Source organism: Budorcas taxicolor, chromosome 7 (genome assembly GCF_023091745.1).
Source record: "Budorcas taxicolor isolate Tak-1 chromosome 7, Takin1.1, whole genome shotgun sequence".
In the NCBI taxonomy this organism is placed as follows: domain Eukaryota; kingdom Metazoa; phylum Chordata; class Mammalia; order Artiodactyla; family Bovidae; genus Budorcas; species Budorcas taxicolor.
Genome location: NC_068916.1, coordinates 7397682 through 7424739, shown reverse-complemented (window position 1 = coordinate 7424739; position 27058 = coordinate 7397682). Strand labels below are relative to the sequence as shown.

At 53.9% G+C, this 27058-nt stretch overlaps 1 protein-coding gene across 1 annotated transcript; it reads left to right on the top strand.

Moving 5' to 3' along the window:
* The first annotated feature begins 1986 nt into the window (after window positions 1-1986).
* On the top strand, window positions 1987-26537 carry COLGALT1 (collagen beta(1-O)galactosyltransferase 1). Its single transcript, XM_052643598.1, is given in 13 exon segments — window positions 1987-2249; window positions 3578-3688; window positions 4439-4556; window positions 11600-11734; window positions 12899-13103; window positions 15120-15239; window positions 20222-20298; window positions 20379-20417; window positions 20419-20486; window positions 20737-20869; window positions 22437-22564; window positions 23328-23534; window positions 23731-26537. Coding segments are annotated over 13 exon segments (1872 nt in total). The 3' UTR covers window positions 23999-26537.
* The last annotated feature ends 521 nt before the right edge of the window (window positions 26538-27058 follow it).

Genomic DNA, 27058 nt, shown 5'->3' with positions numbered 1-27058 from the left:
GAATGGAACCCTTATCTCTTACGTCTCCTGCAGTGGGAGGGGGGTTCTTTACCACTAGCTAGAAGGCACTAGCGACCCACTCCAATACTCTTGCCTGGAAAATCCCATGGATGGAGGAGCCTGGTAGGCTGCAGTCCATGGGGTCTCGAAGAGTTGGACACGACACTTTCACTTTTCACTTTCATGCATTGGAGAAGGAAATGGCAACCCACTCCAGTGTTCTTGCCTGGAGAATCCCAGGGATAGGAGCCTGGTGGGCTGCCGTCTACGGGGTCACACAGAGTCAGACACGACTGACGTGACTTTGCAGCAGCAGCAGCGTCACCTAAAAATATCTCTACTGACCATTTATATGTTTGTGTGTTTTTATGTTTTGCTTTGTTTTAGTGAGTTGCCTGTTCAGAGCTTTTACCTACTTTTCTCTTCAGGAGAGTTTATCTTTTTCTTATTGATCTCTAATAAATCTTTATATATTAAGGATATTAACAGTTTTGTGATACAAGCTATAGATTTTTTTTTTCCTCAGCTTGCTGTGTGCCTTTGGAATTGTTTACTTGCTCCAAATCTTAACTTAGTATCAAGCTTCCCAGCTGACAGTAGAGGTTTTACTGGTTTCCCCCTGCCTGCCAGAAGCCATCAGTCCACTGGAGGTTGGCAGCTTCTGCACATCACAAGCCTTCCAGCTGCTTCCAGCACCAGTCCCAAGAGGGATTTCCCCAATGTTTTTCTCAGTTCAGCTTTCAGAGGGAGGACATACAGACTCCCTGGTTTTCTCCCATTCTGCCCTGGAATGTTCATCCTCCCCCAGGAGAATGAGCTTCTCCTTAGCTTTCCCTCCTAAACTTTTGCCTCATGTCCCTTGAGCATATCGAGGACACACAATCTGTGCTGTGAATTTTACTTCACAATATTGAGGCTTCCCCCACCGCTCACGTTAACAGACATCGGAGCATCTTTCTTAAAACAATTTTTTATAACCACACAAAAGCGATCAGGGAAGCCTGGTGTGATGCCGTTCATGGGGTCGCAAAGAGTGGGACACGACTTAGCAACTGAACAACAAAAAGTGATTAGAAACACATTAGATTATTGGGAAAAATTAGATTATTGAAAAACAATCCCCTTGTCGCATTTCTAGGGAAACGCCCACCTTGTCTCCAGAGCGTGTGCTCTGCGAGTTCTATCTTCTGACAATCCTGAGGTCGTTATGACTCCATTTTACATATGGGCAAACCGAGGCTCACACAGCGACCCCACGCGCAGGCTGGATTTATAGCCAGGTCTGGGGCCCATGCTCTTAGTATCCAACAACCCCTGAGGACATCTCTGGGAGATCGAAAACTAAGACGGTAAAACCATGTTGCAGCAGAGGAAACTGAGATTCAGACCTCAGGAGTCTCAACCCAGATCCTAACTATCCAGGTCTGCCTCGTGACACAGTCGGTGTGTGTGTTAGTCGCTCAGTCGTGCCCAACTCTTTGCGACCCCATGGACTGCAATCCACCGGGTTCCTCTGTCCATGAGATTTTCCCGGCAAGGATACTGGAGTGGGTTGCCATTTCCTTCTCCAGGGGGACCTTCCCAACCCAGGGATCGACGCAAATTCTTTACCGACTGAGCTACAAATAGAAGTGGGACAGAGAATCTGGTTGATCCCGGCGGGGAGCAGTTTCTGAGGCAAGCCAGATTCTGAGCTCTGCACACTTTTACTGCACAGATCCAAGTTAAGAGCTCTCCAAGTCTATGAGGGGGCGGGGGATCCCAAGCCTGCCTATAAGTTGACGTCATTCCTCCTAGCCGGCTGCTGCTGAGGGTACGAGGCACTTGTGTCTTTAAGACCGTTTGGAGGCGGGCCCTAAAGCCTGATTCCGCCTGGAGCTCTCCTCCCCTTTAAGGCGCGGAGCTGGGGCGGGGTCCTGACGTCCCCTTTAAGGCGCGGTCCGCGTCCGCCGGCAGAAAAGCGGCTTAAAGGCGACTCGTGGCGCGATGGCGGCGGCCCCACGCGCGTGCCGAGGACACGGGCGGCCGCTCCCGGTACTGCTGCTGCCGCTGCTGCTGGCGCTGCCGCCTTTGGGGGGCCCGCCCGGCGCCGCCGCCTACTTCCCCGAGGAGCGCTGGAGCCCTGAGTCGCCGCTGCAGGCGCCGCGAGTGCTGATCGCGCTGCTGGCGCGCAACGCGGCCCACGCGCTGCCTGCCACTCTGGGCGCGCTCGAGCGGCTGCGGCATCCGCGGGAGCGCACGGCGCTGTGGTGAGCGCGGCGCCCACCGGCTCCGCATCAGGCCTGCTGTCCCCGTCCCGGCGGGTCCACGCCGCGCCCTGCCCTCTGTCTTCGCACTGGGCAGGGCGGACCAGACCCACGCGTGCCCTCTGCTTGCTGTCTCCTTCGGGCGGGTCAGACCCTCGCCGCGCGCGCGCCCTGCCTGCTGTCCCGCATCAGAGCGGACCAGAGCTGCGTGTGCCTTCCCGCCTGCTTTCCTCCGCCGCGTTAGCACCGGCGGAACCGCGCTGAGCCCGCTGGCCCCTTTAGGGTGGGGCGAGCCACTGTTCTGCGCCTACTGGCTTCCCTGCCCCCACTCCCATTAGGACATATCCGGGATCACCCGTGCGGCGCAGCCCGAGACTAACCCCCTAACCCACTTGGGAGCATTCACAGCTTGAAAGTTGGGAAGCCTGAGAACCGCCCCCCGCATTGGGGCGTTGCCGTGGCCCACATTGCACTTCTACTAACTGAACGTCTTTTCGCTCCTGCTGCCGTTTTGGTCCCTGAGCCCAGCCTGAATCAGACTTCCTGCCTCCTGACTACTGGAGTGGGTGGGTGGGGTGCCCGGCGGATGGCGGCGGGTAGTGGGGGAGCAGGTCCTTCCTGGAAGCGGAATGGGGCACGGCCAGGAACAAATCTGGCTGATGACTCATTGCTTCCTACCTCAGTTTTCTCATCTGAAAAGTGGGGATACTAAGATAACTCTGATTGAGTTGTTTTTGAAGATGAACCAGTTAATGAGTGTGAAGCCCTTGTGCCCGAGTTGTGAATATCATAATAATAATTTTGTTCGACTTTGTTGTTATTACTGTTGTCAGTGTTATCGTTGTTGGCAACTAAAGAACAATTCATTTGGGAGACTAGTTCTCAGCTGATGGCTTATTCCTTTTCCCTCCAGTCCAGATAATCCAAGCACTTAGTTGGTGCTTAAGAAATGTTTCAACTCCACTGCCCACAGGAGAGAGTTGAAGAAGGCAGGACCGGACTGTGTGATATAAATGTATTTTTACTAAATTGTACATATTTAGTAACAAATATGGTTGTAAGATCCTAGATGCCCTAGAATACTGGCATCATATCTAATGTGTTTTTCCAAAATGATCTTGTGTAGTCCCCTCTACAACTCAGGGAAGTGGGCCCAGTCCTCACCCCCTGTGTTACAGATGAGGAAACTGGGGCGTGGTGGGGGCGTGTCATGCCCAGGGCTGTGTAGCTGGTGTGAGGCCCAGCTGGCGTGTGGCAGCCCTGGTGGCCTCACTGCTGCCTGTCCTGCCTCCGTCTCCCTCACTTCACTCCCTGTCCTGCTCCGCCTACAGGGTGGCTACAGACCACAATGCAGACAACACGTCAGCAGTGCTTCGGGAGTGGCTGGTGGCTGTGAAGGGGTTGTACCACTCTGTGGAGTGGCGGCCGTCGGAGGAGCCCAGGTGAGCGCCAGGCCTTGCCCTGGTCCCCTCCTCCAGTTGCACCTGGCTGTGTCCCTGCTCACACACCCTCCACGGCTCCCATTGTCCTGAGACAGACACGCCCGCCCCCTCCCTCCAGACCCTGACGCTCAAGTCCAGCTCTTCAGCCTTTAGCACCGGCTCTGGCTACCTACCCACCTCGCCTCCAGCTTCCCCAGTGGGCCATAATCCTCCTGCTGGACTTTTACCCACTCTTTTTATTCCACCTGGGATTCCTGCATTCCCTGGGCTTTGTGGTGGACGCCCGCTGCTTTATTCCTTGTCTCTCTTAGCTCAGCTGTTTACCTTTCCCACGAGCCCTTGGCCGACGTGGAAAGTTCCTTTCGTTCTTTCAGGCTTTAGTTCTGTACCCACCCACTGCCCAAGCCAGATTAGGAGTCTAGGAGGACAGGCTCCCAGTTTTCTTTGATTCCCCATCCCCTCAGAGATGGGGGCGTGTCCCTACAAGGCAGTAGAGGCCCCTTTGTCTCTCACCCCTCTCCAAGCGTTCTTCCCCTCTAGGTCTTTGCACACACTGTGTCCCCTACTTGGGACATACCATACCTCCGTCCTCCTCTACTTTCTCCTTGCTTCTTCCCAGCCTTTAGATCTAGCTTACACATCCCCTTCTCCAGGAGGCCCTCTCTGACTACTCCACATTCAGCCAGCTCATGGCCTCTCTGGGCTCCGACAGTGCCCTGTGCTTCTCCCCTCACAGCTGCCTCTCTGCAGGTCCTACCCAGATGAGGAGGGCCCCAAACACTGGTCTGACTCACGCTACGAGCATGTCATGAAGTTGCGCCAGGCGGCTCTGAAATCAGCCCGGGATATGTGGGCTGACTACATCCTGGTGAGTTTCTCGGCCACCCAACCCAGGGGTCCCCAGTAGAAGGTCTGAGGTCTCCAAGGGAAGGCGGAGCCGTGGGATTCAAAGACCAACCTTAACCCCATTTTACAGAGGGGGAAACTGAGACTCTAAGAGGGGAAGTGAGTTGTCAGAGGTGACACAGCTGGTTAGTGGAGGAGCTGGGTCTTGATCCTAGGCCACCTCGGTTCTTAATCATCAGAAGTGAGTGGGTTTTTATGTCCCCTGCGGTTGGACCCTTGTTCGTCTCCCCTTTTATCACCATCACCGGTGATCTGTTATCTCTGCCCAGTTGCAGTGATGACCTCTGGGTGACTCCAAGAAGCAGGAGGATGGGGTGGGGGCTGGGGGATGTTGGCGACACTGATCTGCTAACCCCTGACTTTCACTTCCTCCTCCTGGGCCCTTGGCAGGAAGGGGCTGGTTGAGGTTTGAGTGCAATATTGGGATACATGCCCACAGATCACAAGTCTCCTGTGAGCTCCTTCAGCCTGGCCCCGTGACCAGGCGTGGTCCCCTCACTTGGTGCGATGGGCAGGGGACACTGACCACTGAGCTTAACTCTGTGGAGGCTGAATGTAATAATGTCAGACTAACAGTAAGCCTATGGTGATTTCCCATCTATGCACCAGACCCCAAGCTTTGATCTTTTCCTTCTCTTAAAAAAAATGTTTTTTGGCTGTGCTGCGTGCAGGCTACTCTCTGGTTGCAGTGCGCGAGCTCCTTGGTGCAGTGGTTTCTCTTGTTGTGGAGCACGGCCTCTAGAACATGTGGGCTCCAGTAGTTGTGGTACGTTGCCTTAGCGGCTCTGTGGTGTGTGGGATTGTCCTGGACCAGGGACTGAACCTGTGTTGAACCTGTGTCCCCTGCATTGGCAGGCAGATTCTTAGCCACTGGACCACCAGGAAAGTCCTGGTCTCTATCTTCTTATTTATTTATTTTTGGCTGCGCTGGGTCTTGGTTGCTGCTTGTAGGCTTTCTCTAGTTGTGGCGAGTGGGAGCTAGTTTTCGTTGAGGTGCACGGGCTTCTCACGGCGGTGGCGTCTCTTGTTGTGGGGCCCGGGCTCTGGGGCGCACAGGCTTCGGTAGTTGCAGTGAATGGGCTCCAGAGCTCGGGCTTAGTTGCATGTGGGATCTTCCTGGATCAGGGATCCAACCTGTATCTCCTGCACTGGCCAGTGAATTCTTTACCGCTGAGCCACCAGGGAAGCTCTGGTCGGTACCTTCTTAATGTATCAATCAGCATGTGGCTATCAGCCACTCCCCGTGCCTGCCCTCCTCGTGCCAGGCCTGGGGGACACAGTGAACATAAGCACAAGCTGAGCCCTACCTTCCTAGCTTCCCAGGAAAGGTGAAGGTGACCAGAAAGCAAACAAAACCGAATGAGGAAGCATCAGAAGGCGGCCAGTGCTCCGAAAGACACTGGACAGCGTGGTCAGTGCTCAGGGGCTCCTGTAACAAAGGGCCAGCACCAAGGGGCCTGACATGATGCAAGTTTCTTGTCTCACGCTTCTGGAGGCCAGCAGTCTGAAACCTAGGGGAGGGGACTTCCTTGCCGCTTCCAGCTTCTGGAGGCTTCAGGTGTTCCTTGGCTTGCGGCAGCATCCCTGCAGGCGCGGCTTTTGTGATCACATGATCTCTTCTTACAAAGTCACCAGTCACTGAATTTAAGGCCCACTCTAATCTAGCTTGGGGCTTCCCCTGTGGCTCAGCGGTGGAAAACCTGCCCGCGGTGTGGGAGATGCAGGGAGACAAAGGTTCGATCACTGCATCGGGAAGATCCCCTGGAGGAGGGCATGGCAACCCACTCCAGGATTCTTGCCGGGAGAGTTCCATGGACAAAGGAGCCCGGCGGGCTACAGTCCATAGGGTCGCAAAGAGTCCGACACGACTGAAGCGGCTTGCCGTGCATGCACTAATCTAGTGTGGTCTTCCTGGTGGCTCAGATGGAAAAGAATCTGCCTGCAGTATGGGAGAGCCAGGTTCAATCCCTGCGTCAGGAAGATCCCCTGGAGAGGCAGATGGCAGCCCACTCCAGTATTCTTGCCTGGAGACTCCCTGTGGACAGAGGAGCCTGGCCGGGTACAGTCCACGGGATCGCAGAGTCAGGACAGACTGGAGACGAACACCTTCACTTTCACTAATGTAGTGTGAATCCCATCTCTTTTTTAAAGTGATTATTGTTTTATTTATTTTATATTCTTTTCCACTGTGGTTTATCACAGGATGTTGCATCTAGTTCCCTGTGCTATACAGTGGGACCTTTTTGTTTATCTGTCCTGTGTATAATAGCTGACACCTGCTAATCCTGTACCCCTAGCCCCTCCCACCCCCACCCCTCCTCCCGCTGGGCAACCGCAAGTCTGCTCTCAAAGTCTGTGAGTCTGTTTCTGTTTTATAGAACAGGTTCATCGGTACGATATTGTAGCTTCTGTGTGTAAGTGATATCATACGGTGTCTGCCTTTCTCTTTCTGGCTTACCTCGCTCAGTAGGGGCCTCTCTAGCTGCATGCCTGTTGCTGCGCACGGCACTGTCCCATTGTGTGTACGCATGTCTTCTTGACCCGCTCGTCTGCTGGTGGACATGCGGGTTGTTCGCGCGTCCTGGCTGTTGTGGACAGGGCTGCTGTGAACAGGGAGGTGCATGTGTCTTCTCGAATTAGAGTTTTGTCTGGATATATGCCCGGACCTGGGATTGCTGGATCATACGGTCATTCTATTTTTAGTTTTCTGAGTTGTCTCCATAGTTTTCCATAGTGGCTGCACCGACTTACATTCCCACCAACAGCGTAAGAGGGATGAACTCCACCTTAATCACATCTGCAGAGACCCATCTTCCATATAAGGTCACAGTCACAGGTACCAGGGCTTGGGGACCTCCCTTAGGAGGGGGCCCTAGCGGAGACCTGAAGGAGCAGAGGAGCCAACCTCAGTGGGAGCTGGGGGTCAGTGTCTTGAGACAGAGCGAACAGAGCAGGAAGCAGGTTTGGGGCATTCCGGGACTGGCTAGGAAGCCAGAGTAGCCAGAGTGGAGTGATGGAGGGAGGGGGTGGTGCTGAAGTGGTGGGTGGGGGCTGGACTGTACAGGCCAAGAGGGAGGGATGTGGCTTTTACTTTGAGGGTAATGGGGAGCCGTGGAGAATGTGTGAGCAGGGGAGGGCTAGGTTCTGATTTCTGATTTTTAGAAGTCCCTGTGGCTGCCGTGGGGGCAGAGCCGATTGGGCAGAAATAGGGCCATCAGGAGGCCAGGGTGGGCGCTGGTAGGGGGGCTGTGGCTTCAGGATGTGTTCTGAGGCCGAGAGAACAGTCCCTGCTGGATGTTTGGATGCCAGAAGGACCTCACATCCCGGCGTGAGCCTTGTGGGGAGGACAGAGCCATCTCCTGGGAGGAGGAAGGAGGTAACAGGCTCGTCCTGGGATCCCTGTGACTTGGTGCCTTATCAGACCATTTTACAGATGGGAAAATAGAGGCTTAGAGAGGTGACAGCCTGCTGGGTGGCGTCTCAGAATCAGTGAGGGACAGAGGTGGGCTCAGGCCTCCTGGAACCATCCAGCCCAGGGCTGCCTTGTCTGCCTCCCTGGGTTTTGCTTCCATGATTTGAGGTTGGCTGGTTTTCACTTTTTTCCCTCAGCAAACCTGGGTGGAACTCAGGGATCTGGTTCAGAACTCAAAGCAGCTTTTGACACACTGATGTATTTTTGTTAACTGAGGGCTTTGGTAATCCATCTTGGAATGTGAAATCATTTGTTGAGTGTTTTTTTTGTTTGTTTTTTTTTTATAATTTTATGTGTTTATTTGGGGCTTCCCAGATGGTGCCATGGTAAAGAATCTGCCTGCCAATGCAGGAGACTCAAGAGATCCAGGTTCCATCTCTGGGTTGGGAAGACCCCCTGAAGGAGGAAATGGCAACATACTCCAGTATTCTTGTCTGGAAAATTCCGTGGACAGAGGAACCTAGCGGGCTTCTGTCTATGGGATTGCAAAGAGTCGGGCACGACTGAGTACCTGAGTACATGCATTTATTTGTTTATTTTTGACTGCTCCGGGTCTCCATTGCTGCACGTGGGCTTTCTCTAGTTGTGGCCAGCAGGAGCTACTTTTCCTTGCGGAGCACGGGCTCAAGGGTGTGCAGGCTCCGTAGTTGTAGCATACAGGCCCAGTTACACCAGGCACATGGAATCTTCCTGGACCAGAGATCTAACCCACTACCCCCTGCATTGACAGGCAAATCCACATCTACTGTCCTGCCAGGGAAGTCCCTAGTGTTTCAAAATCGTTATTAAAAAGCCCTCTTTCTCTATTTATGGATACTGTGGGTGTTACATGTAAGAAAATACACAAGAAACAGTAAGAATTAGCTTAAGGGGAAAAAAAACATACCTTGTAATGTCACCTCCTAGAGAGACTCACTCTGGCTGTGTTTTTCTAATTGAGGTACAAGTCACGTCACATAAAATTAGCCCTTTTCAAGTGTACAGATCAGTGGCCTTTAGTACGTTCATCGTGTTTTGTAACCACAGCCTCTGTCTGGTTCCAAAACTAGCTTCCATCACCCCCAGGGGAAACCCAGTGCCCGTGAGCAGTCACCCCCGATTCTCCCAATCCCTGGTGGCCACTGATCTGCTGAGTGTTTCTGTGTGTTGGCCTGTTCAGGGCATTTCGTAAACTATGCGGTGTGACTTCTCTCGGCCTGGTGTTTTCAGAGTTCGCCCGTGTTGCAGCGTGTGTCCCTGCTTCACGCCTCGTCACGGCTGAGTCATGTTCTGTGCGTGAAAGGGCCACATTCTGTTTTCCTTGGCTGACGACCGCGTGGTTGTTCCCACTGTTTGGCTTCTGCGGATAATGCTGCTGAACATGGTGCGCAAATGTCTGTTAAGCCCACGTCCCCAGGTTCCTCATTCTGTGTCTCTGAGTGAACTCGCTGTAACTCGATGTTCCACTTCTGAGAAACCACCTGACTGTCCTGGCCGTTTTCACCGCGTGTATATTCCAAGGTCGCAGATTTGAATGTCCACAGCAGCTGGGCGGGGGATGTCACAGCACTGCACGGTCTGCCCCAAGGGGCAGCCACCTCCCATCTCCAGCTGCGCCTCACCTTGTGGGAATGCCGTTCCCCTGTTGCTGGAGAAGCCTGGTGTTCTAGTGTTTGCTGTTTGCAGCAAATGATTTGAGCATTCTGAAAACCCTGCGTGGGTAACGGAAAGCACTTTCTGTGGACTAGATGCATTAAAAAAAAAAAAGAAAAACCAAGAATCCCACCTCCTGACAGCTCTCTAATATACTGTGATCTGTGTTTTCACATCCCGGTCGATAGAGAGATCCTTACTTGTGTTCTGTTGCTTGATTTTCACTTGTCTCCACTCTTGAGCCAGACAGTGCGACAGGGCCAGAGTTTCTGTAGCTGATTCTCCACGGCTAGACTCCTGAGTCGTTCCCAGCTTGTGTGGTGAACAACTCTGCCGTGTGACTTACGGGGGGCACCAGCAGGCGCACACCCCTCCGTGATGACCCTGTCTGTGGGTTGGTGAATTTCCTTCCAGGTTGCCGCAAACGAGTGATCATCTTTTTACTCCGATGTTCAAAGTGTTAAAGGGAAAAAAGAACCTTACGTAAAGATCCCATTTTTACAGAATTTTTGGTTGGTGTTTAACTCACATAGAAAAAAGTGTCTTTCTCCCGGCCCCTCCCTGCAGAGGTGGCTTCTGCCCCAACCGTCCTTCTCGTCAACCAGCGCTGCCCATCTTGAAAGTTCCCATAAATGGAGCCACGTGGTACACCCGCTGTCACTTCCGGGGTCTCGCCAGCACTGTGCTTGGGGCCCATTTGTATTGCTTTGTGCCGTGTGGCCCATCCCTTCTCTTGCCGTGTAGTGTATTTCATCATGTGATCGTAACTCTGATGGTGACTTAGGTCAGAGCTGTATGTTGAGAAGCACGGGGGCTTCCAAGGCCGCATGTGCTACTCAGGGTACCCCAGGCCCCTGGGACTCTGGCCTCGGCCCCAGCTGTTCCAAGCCGTGGCCTAGCCCGGGTGTCTCTGCCGGCCCACGCTGATGTCAGCCCAGGTGACTCTGATGGCCCATGCTGATGCCAGCCCAGGTGTCTCTGCCGGCCCACGCTGATGCCAGCCCGGGTGTCTCTGCCGGCCCACGCTGATGCCAGCCCAGGTGACTCTGATGGCCCATGCTGATGCCAGCCCAGGTGTCTCTGCCGGCCCATGCTGATGCCAGCCCAGGTGTCTCTGCCGGCCCATGCTGATGCCAGCCCAGGTGTCTCTGCCGGCCCACGCTGATGTCAGCCCAGGTGTCTCTGCCGGCCCACGCTGATGTCAGCCCAGGTGTCTCTGCCGGCCCACGCTGATGCCAGCCCAGGTGACTCTGATGGCCCATGCTGATGTCAGCCCAGGTGTCTCTGCCGGCCCACGCTGATGCCAGCCCAGGTGTCTCTGCCGGCCCACGCTGATGCCAGCCCAGGTGACTCTGATGGCCCACGCTGATGCCAGCCCAGGTGACTCTGATGGCCCATGCTGATGTCAGCCCAGGTGACTCTGATGGCCCATGCTGATGCCAGCCCAGGTGACTCTGCCGGCCCATGCTGATGCCAGCCCAGGTGTCTCTGCCGGCCCACGCTGATGCCAGCCCAGGTGTCTCTGCCGGCCCACGCTGATGCCAGCCCAGGTGTCTCTGCCGGCCCATGCTGATGCCAGCCCAGGTGTCTCTGCCGGCCCACGCTGATGCCAGCCCAGGTGTCTCTGATGGCCCACGCTGATGTCAGCCCAGGTGTCCCTGCCGGCCCATGCTGATGCCAGCCCAGGTGACTCTGATGGCCCACGCTGATGCCAGCCCAGGTGTCTCTGCCGGCCCACGCTGATGTCAGCCCGGGTGTCTCTGCCGGCCCATGCTGATGTCAGCCCGGGTGTCTCTGCCGGCCCATGCTGATGCCAGCCCAGGTGTCTCTGCCGGCCCACGCTGATGCCAGCCCAGGTGTCTCTGATGGCCCACGCTGATGCCACGTTGGGTGTTTTGCAGTTTGTGGATGCCGACAACCTGATCCTCAACCCTGACACACTGACCCTGCTCATCGCAGAGAATAAGACGGTGGTGGCCCCCATGTTGGATTCCCGGGCTGCATACTCCAACTTCTGGTGTGGGATGACATCCCAGGTCAGGGGGCTGCTGGGGTAGGGCAGGGGCCTGGGGGTGGCGGGGGCTGGACAGAGCAAGTAGGGGCTGGGTTTGAAATCTAGTTTATTACGATGCTGCCTCATCATGAACATTTTATAAACACCATTGTGACAATCCTTAAATTAGGGGATGGTCTGAGATTGTTTCCACCCCACCCACTGCCCCCAGCCACCAATACCCTGAGGCAGAAACACAAATCCAGAGAGGGGGAGTGACTTGCCTGTGCAAACATCGCTAGGACGTGGTAGTGCCAGGGTAGGGCTTCAGGCTTGATCCCTGTGTTCAGCCAACACTCCTCTTCCTCCTTCCCTTGAGAGACTTCATTTTCAAACTCCTGGGGAATAATTCCAGCAGCATTCAGCTAGTTCACTCTGACTGAACCTTGTCCAGTCTCCTTCTCCACCTGAACCAGTTACTGAAGCCAGGAAAATGCCAGGCTCTGATCACCCCACCCCAGAGTTGAGGGTGGGGTTGCAGGGAAAGCCAGAGGGAGTGAGGGACAGGTGCTGGAGCAGGGCTGTGCCACCGGAACGGGGCCAGGTGGCTAGAGCCAGGATGCTGACCTATCCTATCTCTTCCTGTCTTTTTGTTTTGAATTGATACATAATTCATAGAATATAAAGTTCACCATTTTAAAAGTGAATAATTCAGTGGTGTCTATATTTTAAAGTATTCATAGAAGTCTAAATTTATATGCTAACAATTCCAATTTGTAAAGGGTACAAGGAAGATAGATAACGATTCCAGATTGTTCCAGAAGCTTTTAGAACTTCTAAAACATTCCCCCTGACTTTTTTGAAGTCCTGCTTCTGGTGTTTTAATTTTAAAATCAAAGAAGCTCAAGTATCTGGTCTCTTTTCAGGTTTTTAATTTCCCTTCCCAAATGCTGCCTTTCTGATCAGAAGTATTGATCTGGGTCTGTGAGTGACTGTTTCCCTGTGTTCTCTGCCACTGCCCAGCGACTGAGGTTTGGGGGTTGGAGACTGCTTGGCCCTGCCCAGAGCTCTGCACTCGGGAATGGCCACTGCAGCCAGGAGCTGACACCTGGTCTTACTCTCCAGGTGTTCTGGGCCTCCCTTTGTTCTGGTCTCCAGCCTGCCCTTCAGGGACCCCCACGCAGAACTCTGCCTCCACTTCCCGCAGGGCTACTACAAGCGCACGCCTGCCTACATCCCCATCCGCAAGCGGGACCGCCGGGGCTGCTTTGCAGTCCCCATGGTGCACTCAACCTTCCTGATTGACCTGCGGAAGGCGGCATCCAGGAACTTGGCCTTCTACCCTCCGCACCCTGACTACACCTGGTCCTTTGATGACATCATTGTTTTTGCCTTCTCCTGCAAGCAGGCAGGTGAGCCCACAGGGGATTTGCCATCATGGGGTATCTGTCTGGTTCTTGGGGACCAATTCTCAGCCCACAGAGGGTTCACAGAACCAGCACTACAGAGTACAGCGATGACCTCGGGTGCAGCTGTATCCAGCCCTGGCTCTGCTGGGTGACTTCACTCTCCAGGTCTTTAAGTCTCCTTATTGATATTTTCCTATATTCTTCCAATTATCTATAGTTGACCATAATTGCTCTCTAATTATATACTTAGGGCAAAAAAAAATTTTTTTAAGAGAAAGAGAACACTGAATGCTGACTTGTCATTTATTTTAAAGATGGGTCAGTACCTCATGGCCCGTGGGCCAAATGCAGCCCACCATCTGTACTCACTCATATGGACCCAAGCTAGAATGTCTTTTGGGTTCTAGGATCCAACTCCCGTGTGCATATGTTGGAGATGGGGTAATGTCCCATGCCAACCAACAATTCTAGGACACCAGCAAGGTGTCTGATAATTCAGCTCAATTCTATTTCAGTTTTGACTCTGTCTACCTGGAGATAGCATCCGATTCCACAGGTTAAGGTCTCAGGCCCACAATACTGACCCCTCTCCTGCTTCAGATGCTGGCCACAAGTTCAGGTTGTCACCTGTGTTTCTGCTCCATACTCAGTCGCTCAGTTGTGTCTGACTGCGCAACCCTATGGACTGTAGCCCGCAAGGCTCCTCTGTCCCTGGGATTCTCCAGCAAGAATACTGGAGTGGGTTGCCATTTCCTCATCCAGGAGATTTTCCCCACCCAGGGATAGAACTCACATCTCCTGCATACATTGCAGGTGGATTCTTTACCACTGAGCCACCAGGGAAGCCCCCGTGCTTCTGACCAAATGGCTATAAATCAGAAGTATCACAGCTCCTTCCTTGGGTTCTGCTGATTCGCAAGAGCAGCTCGCAGAACTCAGGAAACTCATTTACTCACTGCTGCTGCTGCCGCTGCTAAGTCGCTTCAGTTGTGTCCGACTCTGTGTGACCCCATAGACGGCAGCCCACCAGGCTCCCCCGTCCCTGGGATTCTCCAGGCAAGAACACTGGAGTGGGTTGCCATTTCCTTCTCCAATGCATGAAAGTGAAAAGTGAAAGTGAAGTCGCTCAGGTTACTGTTTATTATAAAAGTGTATATAATCCCGGAACAACCTGCAGGAAGAGATGCATGGGGCAAGGTGTGGCGAGGGGCGCAGAGCTTCCATGCCCTTTCTGGGCACGTTCTGAAGGCAGACTTGAGTTGTTGAGATAGAGCAGTTTGGCCCACAGACCTAAACATTTACTATCTGGCCCTCTGATGAAGGGCTTCCCTGGTAGCTCAGCAATAAAGAATGCATTTGCAATGCAGGAGCCTCAGGAGATGTAGGTTCGATCCCTGGGTCGGGAAGATCCCCTCGAAGAGGGCGTGGCAACCACTCCAGTATTCTTGCCTGGAGAATCCCATGGACAGAGGAGCCTGATGGACTAACAGTCCATGGGGTCACAAAGACTGAGACACAACTGAAGCGACTTAGCACCCACACACCTTGAATGAAAATCATTTTCACTGGGATTATCACTTTAAAATATATATATATATACTAGTTGTAAAGTTTTAAACCATTCAAAAAAATGTTTTAGCTATTCAGGGAAGGACAAACAGACAGAGGTAATGATATTCACGGTTTGTCCAACTGCATCTCATTTCTGGGCGTAAATGTGAGTATTTGCTGTTCACCCACCATTCTGTGGTTTGCTTTGTCACGGAAGCCTGCAGGGACGGTCAGTACCCATGCAAGGTGGAGGTTTTTTTGTCTTCTCGCCTGGCCCTGTGAACCCTTCTTCTGACTGCAGTTCCCAGATGGAGTGCTGGGGTGGTCTCTGCCAGTTGCTGGGAACAGCTGGACCCATTTATGCCCCGGCCCCACGCCGGGCAGCGAGGCTAATGCTGCTGCTAGGAGGCTGCCTCCGCGGCCTTACTGCTCTGTGTTCAGTTCTCATCGTTGCTGCCTTGGCCCCAGAGGTCCAGATGTACGTCTGCAACAGGGAAGTGTACGGCTTTCTGCCGGTGCCACTGCGGTCACACAGCACCCTCCAGGACGAGGCCGAGAGCTTCATGCACGTGCAGCTGGAGCTCATGGGTGAGTCTGTCCGCACCACCCCGGGAGGGCCACGTTGCCTCCCTCTCCCCACCGTCTCGAATCTATCCGTGAACGCTGATTGAGTGTCTGTTGGGCATCCGTCTCTTTGCCGGGCACTGAGAATCCAGTGTGAACAGTTGCCCCCGCTCTCATGGCTTGCAAGCGGCTATGCATGGCACGCTTGGGGAAATCAGGGTGAGCTTTCTGGTGGGGGTGGCATTAAGATGCAGGATGAGTTAGCTGGAAGGGAGATTGCAGCCGGAGGGAGCAGCATGTGCAGGAGCTGGGCAGCTGGAGGGGCTGTGAGCTCAGAAAACAGGCAAGGTTGGTGGGGCAGAAGGGGGACAGAGCCAGCAGGCAGGGCCACCGTGGGGGCATCAGACATTGGACTTAGGAGCGGGTCTTGTCCCCAGGGGTAGGCAGGAGCCGTGGAAGGTAGGTTTCACTGATGACCCTGCACGTGTGTGGCTGTGTCAGCCATTTCATCACCCTGCCAGCCCCCAGACCCACTATTTGTTTAACGTTTATCTTATCGGACACTTTCTTTTTTTTATTTGAATACACTTTGAAAAGGAAACTTTAATATGTATTTTTACTGTGGTTGCAAGCTGATGTCTTTCTAATACATATACAAATAAGTCCATAGGCTATTAGCACCTGTACCTCTGGTGAGGTGGGCTGAGTGCACAGGGCTGAGCCACCATTGAGGCTGCTTGAGGAAGGGGCCTCTGCCCTAGCTGGGGAGTCTCTGAAGCAGCCAGACAATGGAGCAACATCCTCCCCTGTGGGGGCCTGGCCCTGTGCTGAGCACCCACTTCCCTGTGAAGGCCTGTGAAACAGCACAGCGATTCCTTCCACTTCACAGAGAGAGGATTGGAGGGCCAGGCCCCTGTCCTGGGGCTCAGTCCCCATCACCCCATCCATTTCTAGAAGGTTCTGTCTATGGCTCCCTCTTGTGGTTGAAGATGGAACGACACTCTGCTCTCTGTTTAGAGGGGGCTTTGGGGTCTTCCCTGGTGGTTCAGATTGTAAAGAATCTGCCTGCAATGCAGGAGACCTGGGTTCGATCCCTGGGTTGGGAAAATCCCCTGGAGAAAAGAATGGCTACCCACTCATATATTCTTGCCTGGAGAATTCTGTGAACAGAGGAGCCTGGCGGGCCACAGTCCACAGGGGTCACAAAGAGTCAGACACAACTGAGCGACTAACACTTAACACTTTGGGTCTTTTGAGATAACACCTGGAGGCTGCAAGGTCACCAGGGCGAAGACCCCCCCCTGCCCCCAACACCCAAGTGTCTGTCCCATGCGGTTGCCCAGGCCCAGCACGGCAAACCCGCCATAGTCACAAGAGGTGGATCTCTGCTTATTGGCAACTCCTTTCGGTGATTGGACCCTGAGAAGCTTCTCTGTGGCTACTATTAATGGTCCTAGTTTAAATTTTCACGTATATTCTTGTTTCTGGGTAGGAAACTGTTCACTCCACTGTTATAAACTCAAACACAACAGAGGCATGAATATTTTCCTGTTTTTTTGCGGGCTCAGGCAGATCACCCAGGACAGATAGAAGGAGGGTCTGGAAGTTTCAGATATTTGGGCAAATCCTTCTTTACAGTTCTTCTGAAAACCTTCTTTTCTCTCTACCTGTATGTGGGTACCTGGTCCCAGGCCATGCATGTGATTTTACATGTGTTCAAAGATCTTTCTTACAATAAAATTTCAAGCTTACAGAAAACCTCGGAGAGATGCCCTCTGTTCATGGGGAATCCAGCAACTTGCTCCTTTCCCTGCCTGCTCATGGAGTGTCTTTCCCAGTTGGCCCCATACACTTGGCTCAGTGTAAGGCCTGTTCTCTGAGTCTTAGCACACAGAGCAGTGACGGGTCATGGGTGTGCAGTGATGATTGTTTATATCCCTTTATATGCAGATGGAGACCAAGCCCTGACCCTCCCGTGTCCCCACTGCCCCGAATCCCCGGCTGACAGGCCTTCCCATTTTGTGTTTCACATCAGCGGAATCACACCATGTGCTGCTCAAGTGCGGTATCTCCCCCTCAGCGCCCCTGTCTGTGCCGTCACTGGCTGCTGAGTGTGGCTGTGACTCGTTCCCTTGCCTTGCTGTCTCGTATTCCACGTAGATGTTCAGCTACAGATTTATCTACTCTTAGCTGTGTCATAGGTCACTTTACCCATCTTCTCTGGGGCATGTAGGGCATTTCTTGTTTGCCAGCATTGCAGACAGTTCTAGACATGCTTCTGTAGGTGCAAAGTTAGGAGATATTTACAAGATTGCTCTCACTTCTTACGTCAGTTACATCAGGAGTCCCCAAGAACATGTTCAGGTTGGATCATCTACCAGAAGTACTCAGAGCTCACTGCAAGCTATTAAACTCACAATTTATTACAGCAGAAAGACACACGTTGCAGTCTTGGCAAAGGGAAAAGGCGCGTGGGGCAGCATCCAGGAGAGTTCCAAGCACAGGGATTCCTGGTGTCCGTTCTCTGCGGAGTCGCATGGACAGTGCTTGCTTCTCCCAGCACCAGCGCATGGCAACATGCATGGTGTACTGCCAGCCCGGGCTGCTCCCCAAGCCTCTGCGTCGCAGGCTTATGCTGGGGCTCATACAGATACAGCTGATGCCATGTGGCTGACCCCCGTCTCCAGTCGCTGTAGAGCCTGAGCCGAGACCCCACCCTAAGGTACACTGTTGGCATAGATACCCATTATGGCCCAAGGCCTGAAATAAACAAAGACATTTCCAAGGTCTTCAACTACCCAGGAGCAGAGAGCAAAGGCCAGACCTCTCTGTGGTCAAGTTTAATCCTTCACCCTATGATCGGTCTATCAATGTTACGATTTTTTTTTGGTTAATTTGACTGTGTCTGGTGTTAGTTGCAGCCTCTGGGATTTTCCACTGTAGCTCACGGGCCCATGTGCCAGCTTAGTTGCCCAGAGCATGTGGGATCTTAGTTTCCCAACTAGGGATTGAACCTGCATCCCTTGCACAGGAAGGCGGATTCTTAGCTACTGGACGACGGGGGAAGTCCCTAGGGGTGTTGCATTTTTATATCACTGTGACATAGCTGCATTGCCTTGCTCTTTCTGGACCTTAATATGCTCTATTTCCCCAGAACTGATAAGACAGGATAAAGAGATACCTCCACTTCCCACAGGCAGATCCTTCCCACACGTACACCCCAAGGGGGGCAGGCAGAGACTGAGAAAGAGAGGGAGAGTGATTTGCAGCTGGATTCTCAGATCCCTAAGCCTTGCCCTTTTGGGTCCCAGGGTCCCCTGAGGATGGCAGCGGGTGGCAGGGAGCTGTGATGGGTCCTGAATAGGAAGAAGCCCCAGGGTGCAGTGTCCCTACAGGAAGAGGCCCAGGCTTCGAGGTAGGAGGCTCCGGGTGGACTCTGGGCCTCACCCAGGCCTCTCCTAGACAGAGGGGCCTGTGTCTGCCCTGCTAGCTCACACAGGGCCTTTGTTCTTGGGGAGGTGGATGCCACGCTCACCGGCATGCTGGGCTTTTCTGGGCCTCAGCAGGCTCATAGTCCCCCTGGATCTATTCCTTCTATGGGAAACCATCAGGGACGGGCCAAGACAGGGCTCTGGGGATGTGGTCTGAGCACTGCCCACAGCAGCTAAAAGGGGAGCGCTCATGACCACCCTGAGATTCTTAGCATACCTGGGCTTGTAGACACCACTCCAGTCACACGGCCGCCAGCTCCCTGTGTGTCCTCACCCCGTCTACCCTCCGTGGGGGTCTCTGTGCCCAGATTTCCCATTTTTATAAGGACCCCAATCATACTGATTACATGCCAAGTGTATATGTGCTAGTGGCTCAGTTGTGTCTGACACTTTGTGACCCCATGGACTGCAGCTCTGTCCAGGGGATTCTCCAGGCAAGAATACCGGAGTGGTAGCCATTCCCTTCCCCGGGGGATCTTCCTGACCTAAGGATCGAACCTGGGTCTCCTGCATTGCAGGCAGATTCTTTACCGTCTGGGCTACCGGGAAAGCCCATATTGATTAGAGCCCACCACCCTAATGACCTCATTAAAGATCCTGTTTGTAAATAAAGTCACCTTCTGAGGTACTGGGGATCAAGATGCCAGTGTATCTTTTGGGGGGAGGACACAGTTTAACCCAAAATAACACGTGATTTTATGGCATCGCCTCATGATAGAAACCTCGAGAGGTTTTTTAGTCCATTTTCAAGATTGAGGGAAGGAGGAGAAGGGGGCGACAGAGGATGAGATGGTTGGATGGCATCCCCAACTCAATAGGCATGAGTTTGAGCAAACTCTGGGAGGTAGTGAAGGACAGGGAAGCCTGGTGTGCTGCAGTTCATGGGGTCGCAAAGAGTCGGACACGACTGAGCGACTGGACGACAACACAGATGAGGAATGTCATTCCTTTGCTTGATTTATGAGTTTGTGCCAAGCTCCTTGTTGGGTGCCAGGGAGCCAAGGTGAGTGGGTGGACCTGGTGTCCGTCTGGTGGAGCTCACGGGAGATAATCAGAGAATTGGGACTTAGGGCAGCCGAATGAGGCTTTGACGGAAAGCTGGGTGCTGTGAGGGGCTCCAGAGAGGTACCTGACTCAGCCTGGGGAGGTCAGGAGACTCCTGTTGGTGCATCGCACCCCCCTCCCCAAGAAGACATCTTAGCTGATAACTCAGAAGGAAGCGAGGAAGGAACAGGGTTTCAGCAGAGGCCCAGCATGTGCAAAGGTCCAGAGGTAGGAATAGGGGATGGGTAAGTCTGGAGCAGTGCCAACAGCCAGAGTGTGTAAGAGGGAGAGGAGAGAGACTGGCACTGCTTCTGTGGGTGGGGCAAGGTCAGGCAGGGTCTCTAGCATCAGGCTGAGGAGCCCGGGGTGACACCGAGCCGTGCAGAGGTTGGGGAGGGGGCATCAGGAGCGAGGCTGGAGCCCTCCGTCTCCATGACCCCCTGCTGACCCCTCGGCTTTGCTGCCCCCCAGTGAAGCACCCACCCTCGGAGCCCTCGCGGTTCATCTCAGTGCCCACCAAGACGCCAGACAAGATGGGCTTTGCCGAGGTAGGCTGGGCCTTCCCTCGGGGTGGGGGCCGGGGGCCGGGGGCCAGCCCGGAGGGTCCAACAGAGGCTGTGGGCCGCAGGTCTTCATGATCAACCTGAAGCGGCGGCAGGACCGGCGGGGAGCGCATGCTGCGGGCCCTGGAAGAGCAGGAGATAGCGTGCCGGCTGGTGGAGGCTGTGGACGGCAAGTGAGTTGAACCCTGCTGGGGGAGGAGCGGCGCCACGGGTGGGTATAGAGCACCCTGATTGCCCCGCGGAGGGGGCGTGGGTCTCACGCTGGCCGGGTGCTCAGACCTGCGCACGGGTATAGACCACACCCAGGCAGGCCACATCCGGCCCGGGATGGGTTGGGGGAGGGTGGGGAAGGGAGGCTCACTAACTGGTGGGATTGTGGATAAATACAGTCTTCCTCTGCCCCCCACCCCTCCCCACTTGCAGAGCCATGAACACCAGCCAGGTGGAGGCTCTGGGCATCCAGATGCTGCCGGGCTACCGGGACCCCTACCATGGGCGGCCCCTTACCAAGGGCGAACTGGGCTGCTTCCTCAGCCACTATAACATCTGGAAGGAGGTACGTCTGGCAGGGGGGCAGGACCCTCCTCAGCCTTTTTTTTTATTTTTAAAACTCTTATGTATTATGATTTTTATTTATTTGGCTGCCTCCGGTCCTAACTGCAGCACTCAGAATCTTCCCTTCACACGGGGGCTTTTCGTCGCAGCTAGGGGATTCTCCAGTTGTGGCTCTCGGCGTCTCTAGTTGTGGCTCACAAGCTTAGTTGTCCCACGGCATGCTGTATCTTAGTTCCCCTACCAGGGATCAAACCCGTGTCCCCTGCGTTGCAAGGCAGATTCTTAACCACTGGACCACCAGGGAAGTCCCCTCCTTGGGCTTCTTAACAGCTCAGGGAGGGAATCCCCTGCACCCCAGGCAGGCTTCCCAAACCACTGCAGGACACTCAGCCTCTCTGCTTGGATGAATGTGGCACCTGAACCCCGGGTGGGGCAGCTGCCATCTTCCCACTGTGCAGATGTGAGTCCTGAGTCTGAGGAGGGGTGAGCCTGACTGTAGAAACAGGTGGGGTCTGAGGCCCGGGACCTCCAAGTGAAGCCTCTTCATACCCAGCCACTGTCAAGTATCTAGAGCCTGGGCACCGTGCTCAGAGCTTACTAATAGGAGCACCAGGCATGGTGATGTTAACTAGTGCACAGCCCACACACTGGTGTCCCATCAGCCACAGAGGCTCATCAGACACCCTGGGAGGGAAAGGGTATGATGGGCGAGGATGCCAGATGGGGCTTCGAACCTGGAACCATCCAACTTGAGGCCACATTTGGTGTTTGAGGCAGTGCATTTTCGCCCAGGTTGCTCTATTTTTCTGACATTCATCATGGAAGGTACGGGGCAAAGGTTGCGGTGTCCAGGAAGCTGTGGAGCCAGAGGGGATCCAGGTTCAAGTCCAGCCCTGCCTCTGAGCGGGGTGAGCTCTGTGAGCAAGGAAGGCATTTCCCAATCTGAGCCTCGTTTTCCCAGATGAAGAAGAGAGTCTTCAGCCATGAAGATTATCAAGTTCATTTGTTCAGGGAAGATTTGTCAAGTACCGACTGCATGCCCAGCCTGGTGCTGGTCCAGGGGACACGACAGCCCCCAAGGCACACCCAGCCCCCAACAGGGGATTCACAGCCCTGGGAGCTGGGGAGACTGATGCTAAACCACAGAGAAATGAATAACGTTGAAATAAGTGAGAGGCACCTACAGGAGAGGTCCAGGGTTATGAATCGTCCTCAATTAGCAGTTTTGGGTGATAGTCATGAAGGATCTCTTTAGTTGACATTGGAACTGAGGCCAGCAGGGTGAGAGGGATCCTGCCTGCTGCTGCATGGGAGAAGGGTGCTCTGTATCAAAGGCACAGGGCAGGCCCAGGCCCTGGGGTGGGAAGGGGCAGCCAGGCTGAGGCTGTGGAATCTGCTTCCAAGTTGTAAGAAGAAGGTTTTGGCCAAGAGGTAGATCTGAACTTCTGGTGGTGTGTGTGTGTGTGTATTTTGCTTTTTTTATGGTGCCCCAGACCTCTTAAGAACTGGCTTTGGGGTCAAGCCTGGGCTTGATCTCTCCAAGATCTCAGAGGGGCCTCCTCCCTCAGGTTGTGGACCGCGGGCTGCAGAAATCCCTCGTGTTTGAGGATGACCTACGCTTCGAGATCTTCTTCAAGAGGCGACTGATGAACCTTATGCGGGATGTGGAGCGGGAGGGTCTGGACTGGGACCTCATGTGAGTCGGGCCTGGGTGGGGCCGGAACTTGGAGGTGTGGCCTGGAGACTAGCTCTGAGGGCCTTTGCAGGTTAATAGGTTGGGTTTTGCGGGAGGTTGGCAGGAGGACTCATACTTGACCTGGAAGTCGGGGGTCTTGGAAGCCTGCCAGCTCTCTCGGGGCTTGGAGACTTGACTGGGGCCTTCCTCTTACTTAGCCAGTGTGGCTGAGATTTGACTTGGAAGCCTGTGGGTGTGGCTAAAGAACTTGGGGGTGTGGCCTGGGTGGGTGTGGTCAAGGCTTGGGAGCAGGGCGGAGCCTTTGGTGCGTGGGGTGTGGCCCAGGGAGCCTGGATCTTAGACCACTTCTAAGTGGAGGGTGGCCAACGTATTTCCAGAACAGTCTCATGTAGGTGGGTTGGTTCATCCCTCCCCTGTGCAGAGCCCTGATCCGGGTTCTGAGCCTCAGACTCACCAGCGTGTCATTAAAATGAGTAGTAATGGGTCCCCTTCACTCCTGACCGCTTCACCTGAACCCTCCACCTTGCCCACCCGTCCCACTGCCCTCTGAACCCAGAGCAACTTCCTTCTCAGTTGCACTCTGCTCCTTGTGGGCCCTAGACTTCTGTGGACCTGTTCTCACCCAGTGCAGTCACACCAGCCTCCTCAGTGCTCCCCAATTCCCCCACCCCAGGGTCTGACAGCGGCTCAGTGGCTCCCTGGGTTAGCATTCTTGGGCAGGTAGGCAGGCGGAGGGTGAGAGAGCCCCCATTCTGCACCCCAGCTACGTGGGCCGGAAGCGGATGCAGGTGGAGCACCCCGAGAAGGCTGTGCCCCGCGTGAGGAACCTGGTGGAGGCCGACTACTCGTACTGGACCCTGGCCTACGTGATCTCCCTGCAAGGCGCCCGCAAGCTGCTGGCTGCCCGGCCGCTCTCCAAAATGCTGCCCGTGGACGAGTTCTTGCCAGTCATGTTCGACAAGCACCCAGTGTGAGCGGGGGTGGCAGTGGGCGAGGGGAGCTGGGGTCTCGCTGTGCAGCTGGCCTGATTAGGGGGTGTGAGGCTCGCGGGCCCCAGGAGGGGGCTTTTCCTCTGCCTTCTTCCTCTGCCGCTTCCTTCATGAGTCCCCTTCGCCACGCTTCTGTCTCCATCTGCCTCTGACCCCCACCCCGCTCCTCCCCTGCAGGTCTGAATACAAGGCCCACTTCTCCCCTCGGGACCTGCGCGCCTTCTCCGTGGAGCCCCTGCTCATCTACCCCACGCACTACACAGGGGACGACGGGTACGTGAGCGACACGGAGACCTCAGTCGTGTGGAACAACGAGCACGTCAAGACCGACTGGGACCGCGCCAAGTCCCAGAAGATGCGGGAACAGCAGGCCCTGAGCCGCGAGGCCAAGAACTCGGATGTGCTCCAGTCCCCGCTGGACAGTGCCGCCCGGGATGAGCTCTGAGAGCTCTGAGGGGCGGTGGCCGTGAAGCCAAAGCAGCGGTCGCTGGCCCGGCCCCCACACGCCCACCGGGGACCTGTGGCCCCTGGCAGGCCCCGGAGGGCTCCCCTCACTGGGCGGCGTCCAGCCGGCTCTTGCTCAGCAATCACGTGCACGCAGGCAGCATTAATGGAGTGCCTACTGTATGCCAGGCGGCCTGGGTGGGAACTGTTCATCTCTGGGTGCACCCAACACTTGGATTGGTCGCAGGGTGCCAGGTTCCCTTGCTGATGGCGTCAGTCAGCAAGCGTTATCGATCCCCCATCAAGAATCAGGCCCTAGTGATACACATTCACTGTTTCAATTCCTGCGAGTATTTATTAAGTGCCTACTGTATGCAAGGCACCATCCCAGGCTCTGGGACAAGTGAGGCATACTTTCATTTGTCTGAACACATACTGAACACCAACTCTGTGCCCGGTACTTGTGACACAAAAGTTCTTACCGACTCAGTGCATTTATGGAGTGCCTGCTGTGTGCCGGGAGCTGAGCGTGGTGCTAGGGCGGAAGATAATCAAGGTGCTTTTCACTCTAATTGGTTTCTTCACACATCCAGAGAGCATCTCTCCTGCGCTAGTGAAGCAGGAAACCGGACAACAGCTGTTCAGTCAGCATTCGAGCCCCCACAGAGGTGGGCGAGTCCTTCCATTTCTTCATGCAGCGAGCACTTACTGCGTGCCTGCTGTGTGCCTGACCTCGCGGACTCCCGGTGGGGCTGACTGAGTTTGATTCCTCTTCTGCACCACCCCCGTCACCTGAAATGTGTGTATATAACATCCCCCCACCACTGCCCAGGAGCAGGGGTGACTCTTCCCTCAGCAGAGACAGCCACGAGTTTCAGAGACCCCACGCCCTCATGCAAGGCTCCCCTAGACCCAGCCCCCCTGGAGGGGGCAAGGACCCCTCTGTCCTCGGTTGCTTGGCCGCCCTGCCCTGCATCTCAGGTGTGGTCTACCTGCTTGATGGCATTCTTTTGTCCAAGCCTCTGGTGGGATCATGTGTTTGGGGCCTCGGATGGGCTCCGCTGCACTGGGGCGCTATCCATGGCCTGGGCAGGACGTCCCCCAGCACAGCCTGGAGGACTCACCGTGCATTCAAGCCTGAAACGAATGTCAGAACCGGCCAGCGGTGCCTCGTCCTCTGAGGGGTAACTAACTGCTGTCCCGGTCGGGTTCTGGATAACTTGCTTATTTTTTTATTAAATGTTCCTGGTTGGGTTTTCACATACATCTGTGTTCCCTTCTTGGCCCAATGGTCTGCTCATTGCCTACACACCACCCACACTCCTCACCCCCTGCTTCAGGCCAAGACGTGGGAGGAGACCAGGTGCTGGCAGGGAGCCAGTGAGGCAGGTGAGGGCGGAATGAGAGCCTGGTGCCCCAACGCGCCCTGTGGAACTTACCCAGCATAGTGCAGGGATGACAGACGGCCAGCCGCACTCTACCCTATAGGGTCAGGTACAGGACTGTCTCAGAGGACAGAATGAGGAGGGCGTGGTCATAGTTTGGAGTCTCAAAAAAATAGACCCTGAGATGAGGACTTGAGTTATCCAAGAGATGACCCCCAGATGGCCCCCAGGGTGACGCAAAGAAGAGCGGGAAGGAGTCCTGCAGGGGTCGCCAGTGAGCCATTCAGTTCAGTTCAGTCGCTCAGTTGTGTCCGACACTGTGACAGTGAGCCATTAACTACAGTAACTGGGGACCTTAGATGGGGCTGAGCAATATATAGCATCGACCGTAGAGTGGTCCCAGCCCCCAGATGAGGGAGGTGGGGCATTTATCCACCCTCAACAACATGTACATTTTCTGGGTCAAATACTTAAACATTTTCAAGATTCTTAAGCCCTTAGGGCTTGGAGGCATATACCGGAGGCTTTTACAAAATAACAGATGGTGTGTGATTCTAGTGAAATGAGAATTTACAGCTAAGCAAACTGAAAAAAAGCAAAATTAAGTCATACCTCCTCAGAGACAACTTAACTTTCTGGTGACAAAACTTTTCAGTCTTACCCATGTGCATGGTGCAAATATATACATGTTTTGAAAAAGAAGTTTCATATTACATAAACTCTGTTACAGCCTGCTTGTATTTTCTCCCACACAACACATTTTTATTTCAGAAACACAGGATCAAATTGTACCCCGGGGTTTTTTTTTTTTCTCTCCCAGCAAGGTTCTTTGTAACTTTTAACAGCGTATTGTGGACATTCTAATCAGCACAGGCACCTACCAGCTCTTTTTGGATTGTTACATATAATAAAAAATACCATAATCAGGATGGACCACCATTTACTCAATCATCCTGACTGAAGAATATCACAGTCCGGCAGTGAACGGCATTGTACAACACATCTTTCCTACTGGATTTTTTATTTCGGTTGGGTAAGTTGATACAGATGAGATTGCTGGGTTAACAGAAATGAACGCTTGATGTTTCAGTAGAGACTACCATATTTACTCTTGTTAAATCCTAACTATTCATCGTTTGTCTACCAGGGTGTCCAGTCCCCTCTCATCAAACACTGGAATCATTTCTCATGCCTTACTGTTGCGAGTGATGTTTCCATATCTTAACTCTTAGCGGTTACATTAGGATTTTAAAATTTGGTGGGTCACTATTGGATTGTGTCTCTCCAGGACATTTGGTGATGTCTGGAGACATTTCTGGTTGTCATGACTGGGGGTGGGTGCTATTGGCATCTGGTGGACAGAAATTAAACACCATGCAGTGCATGGAGAAGGTCCATAACAGAGGATGATTGGGCCTTAAAAGTCCACAGTCACACCCAGTTCCATTCAGCCTCTTGAAGACATGAGCCTCTAGAAGAGACTTCTTCATGGTGTGAGTAAAATTTCCTTTGCTATGAAATGTCTCTGATTCAAATGTAGATTCTTAGGCTCTGTTTCCAAACTGAAGAGGTCAGAATCTTGGAGGTGATGCCTAGGAACCAGAGTTTTATTTAGAGGGCAGCAGAGGGTGAGATGGTTAGATAGCATCACCGACTGTGAATCGGGGAAATTCTGG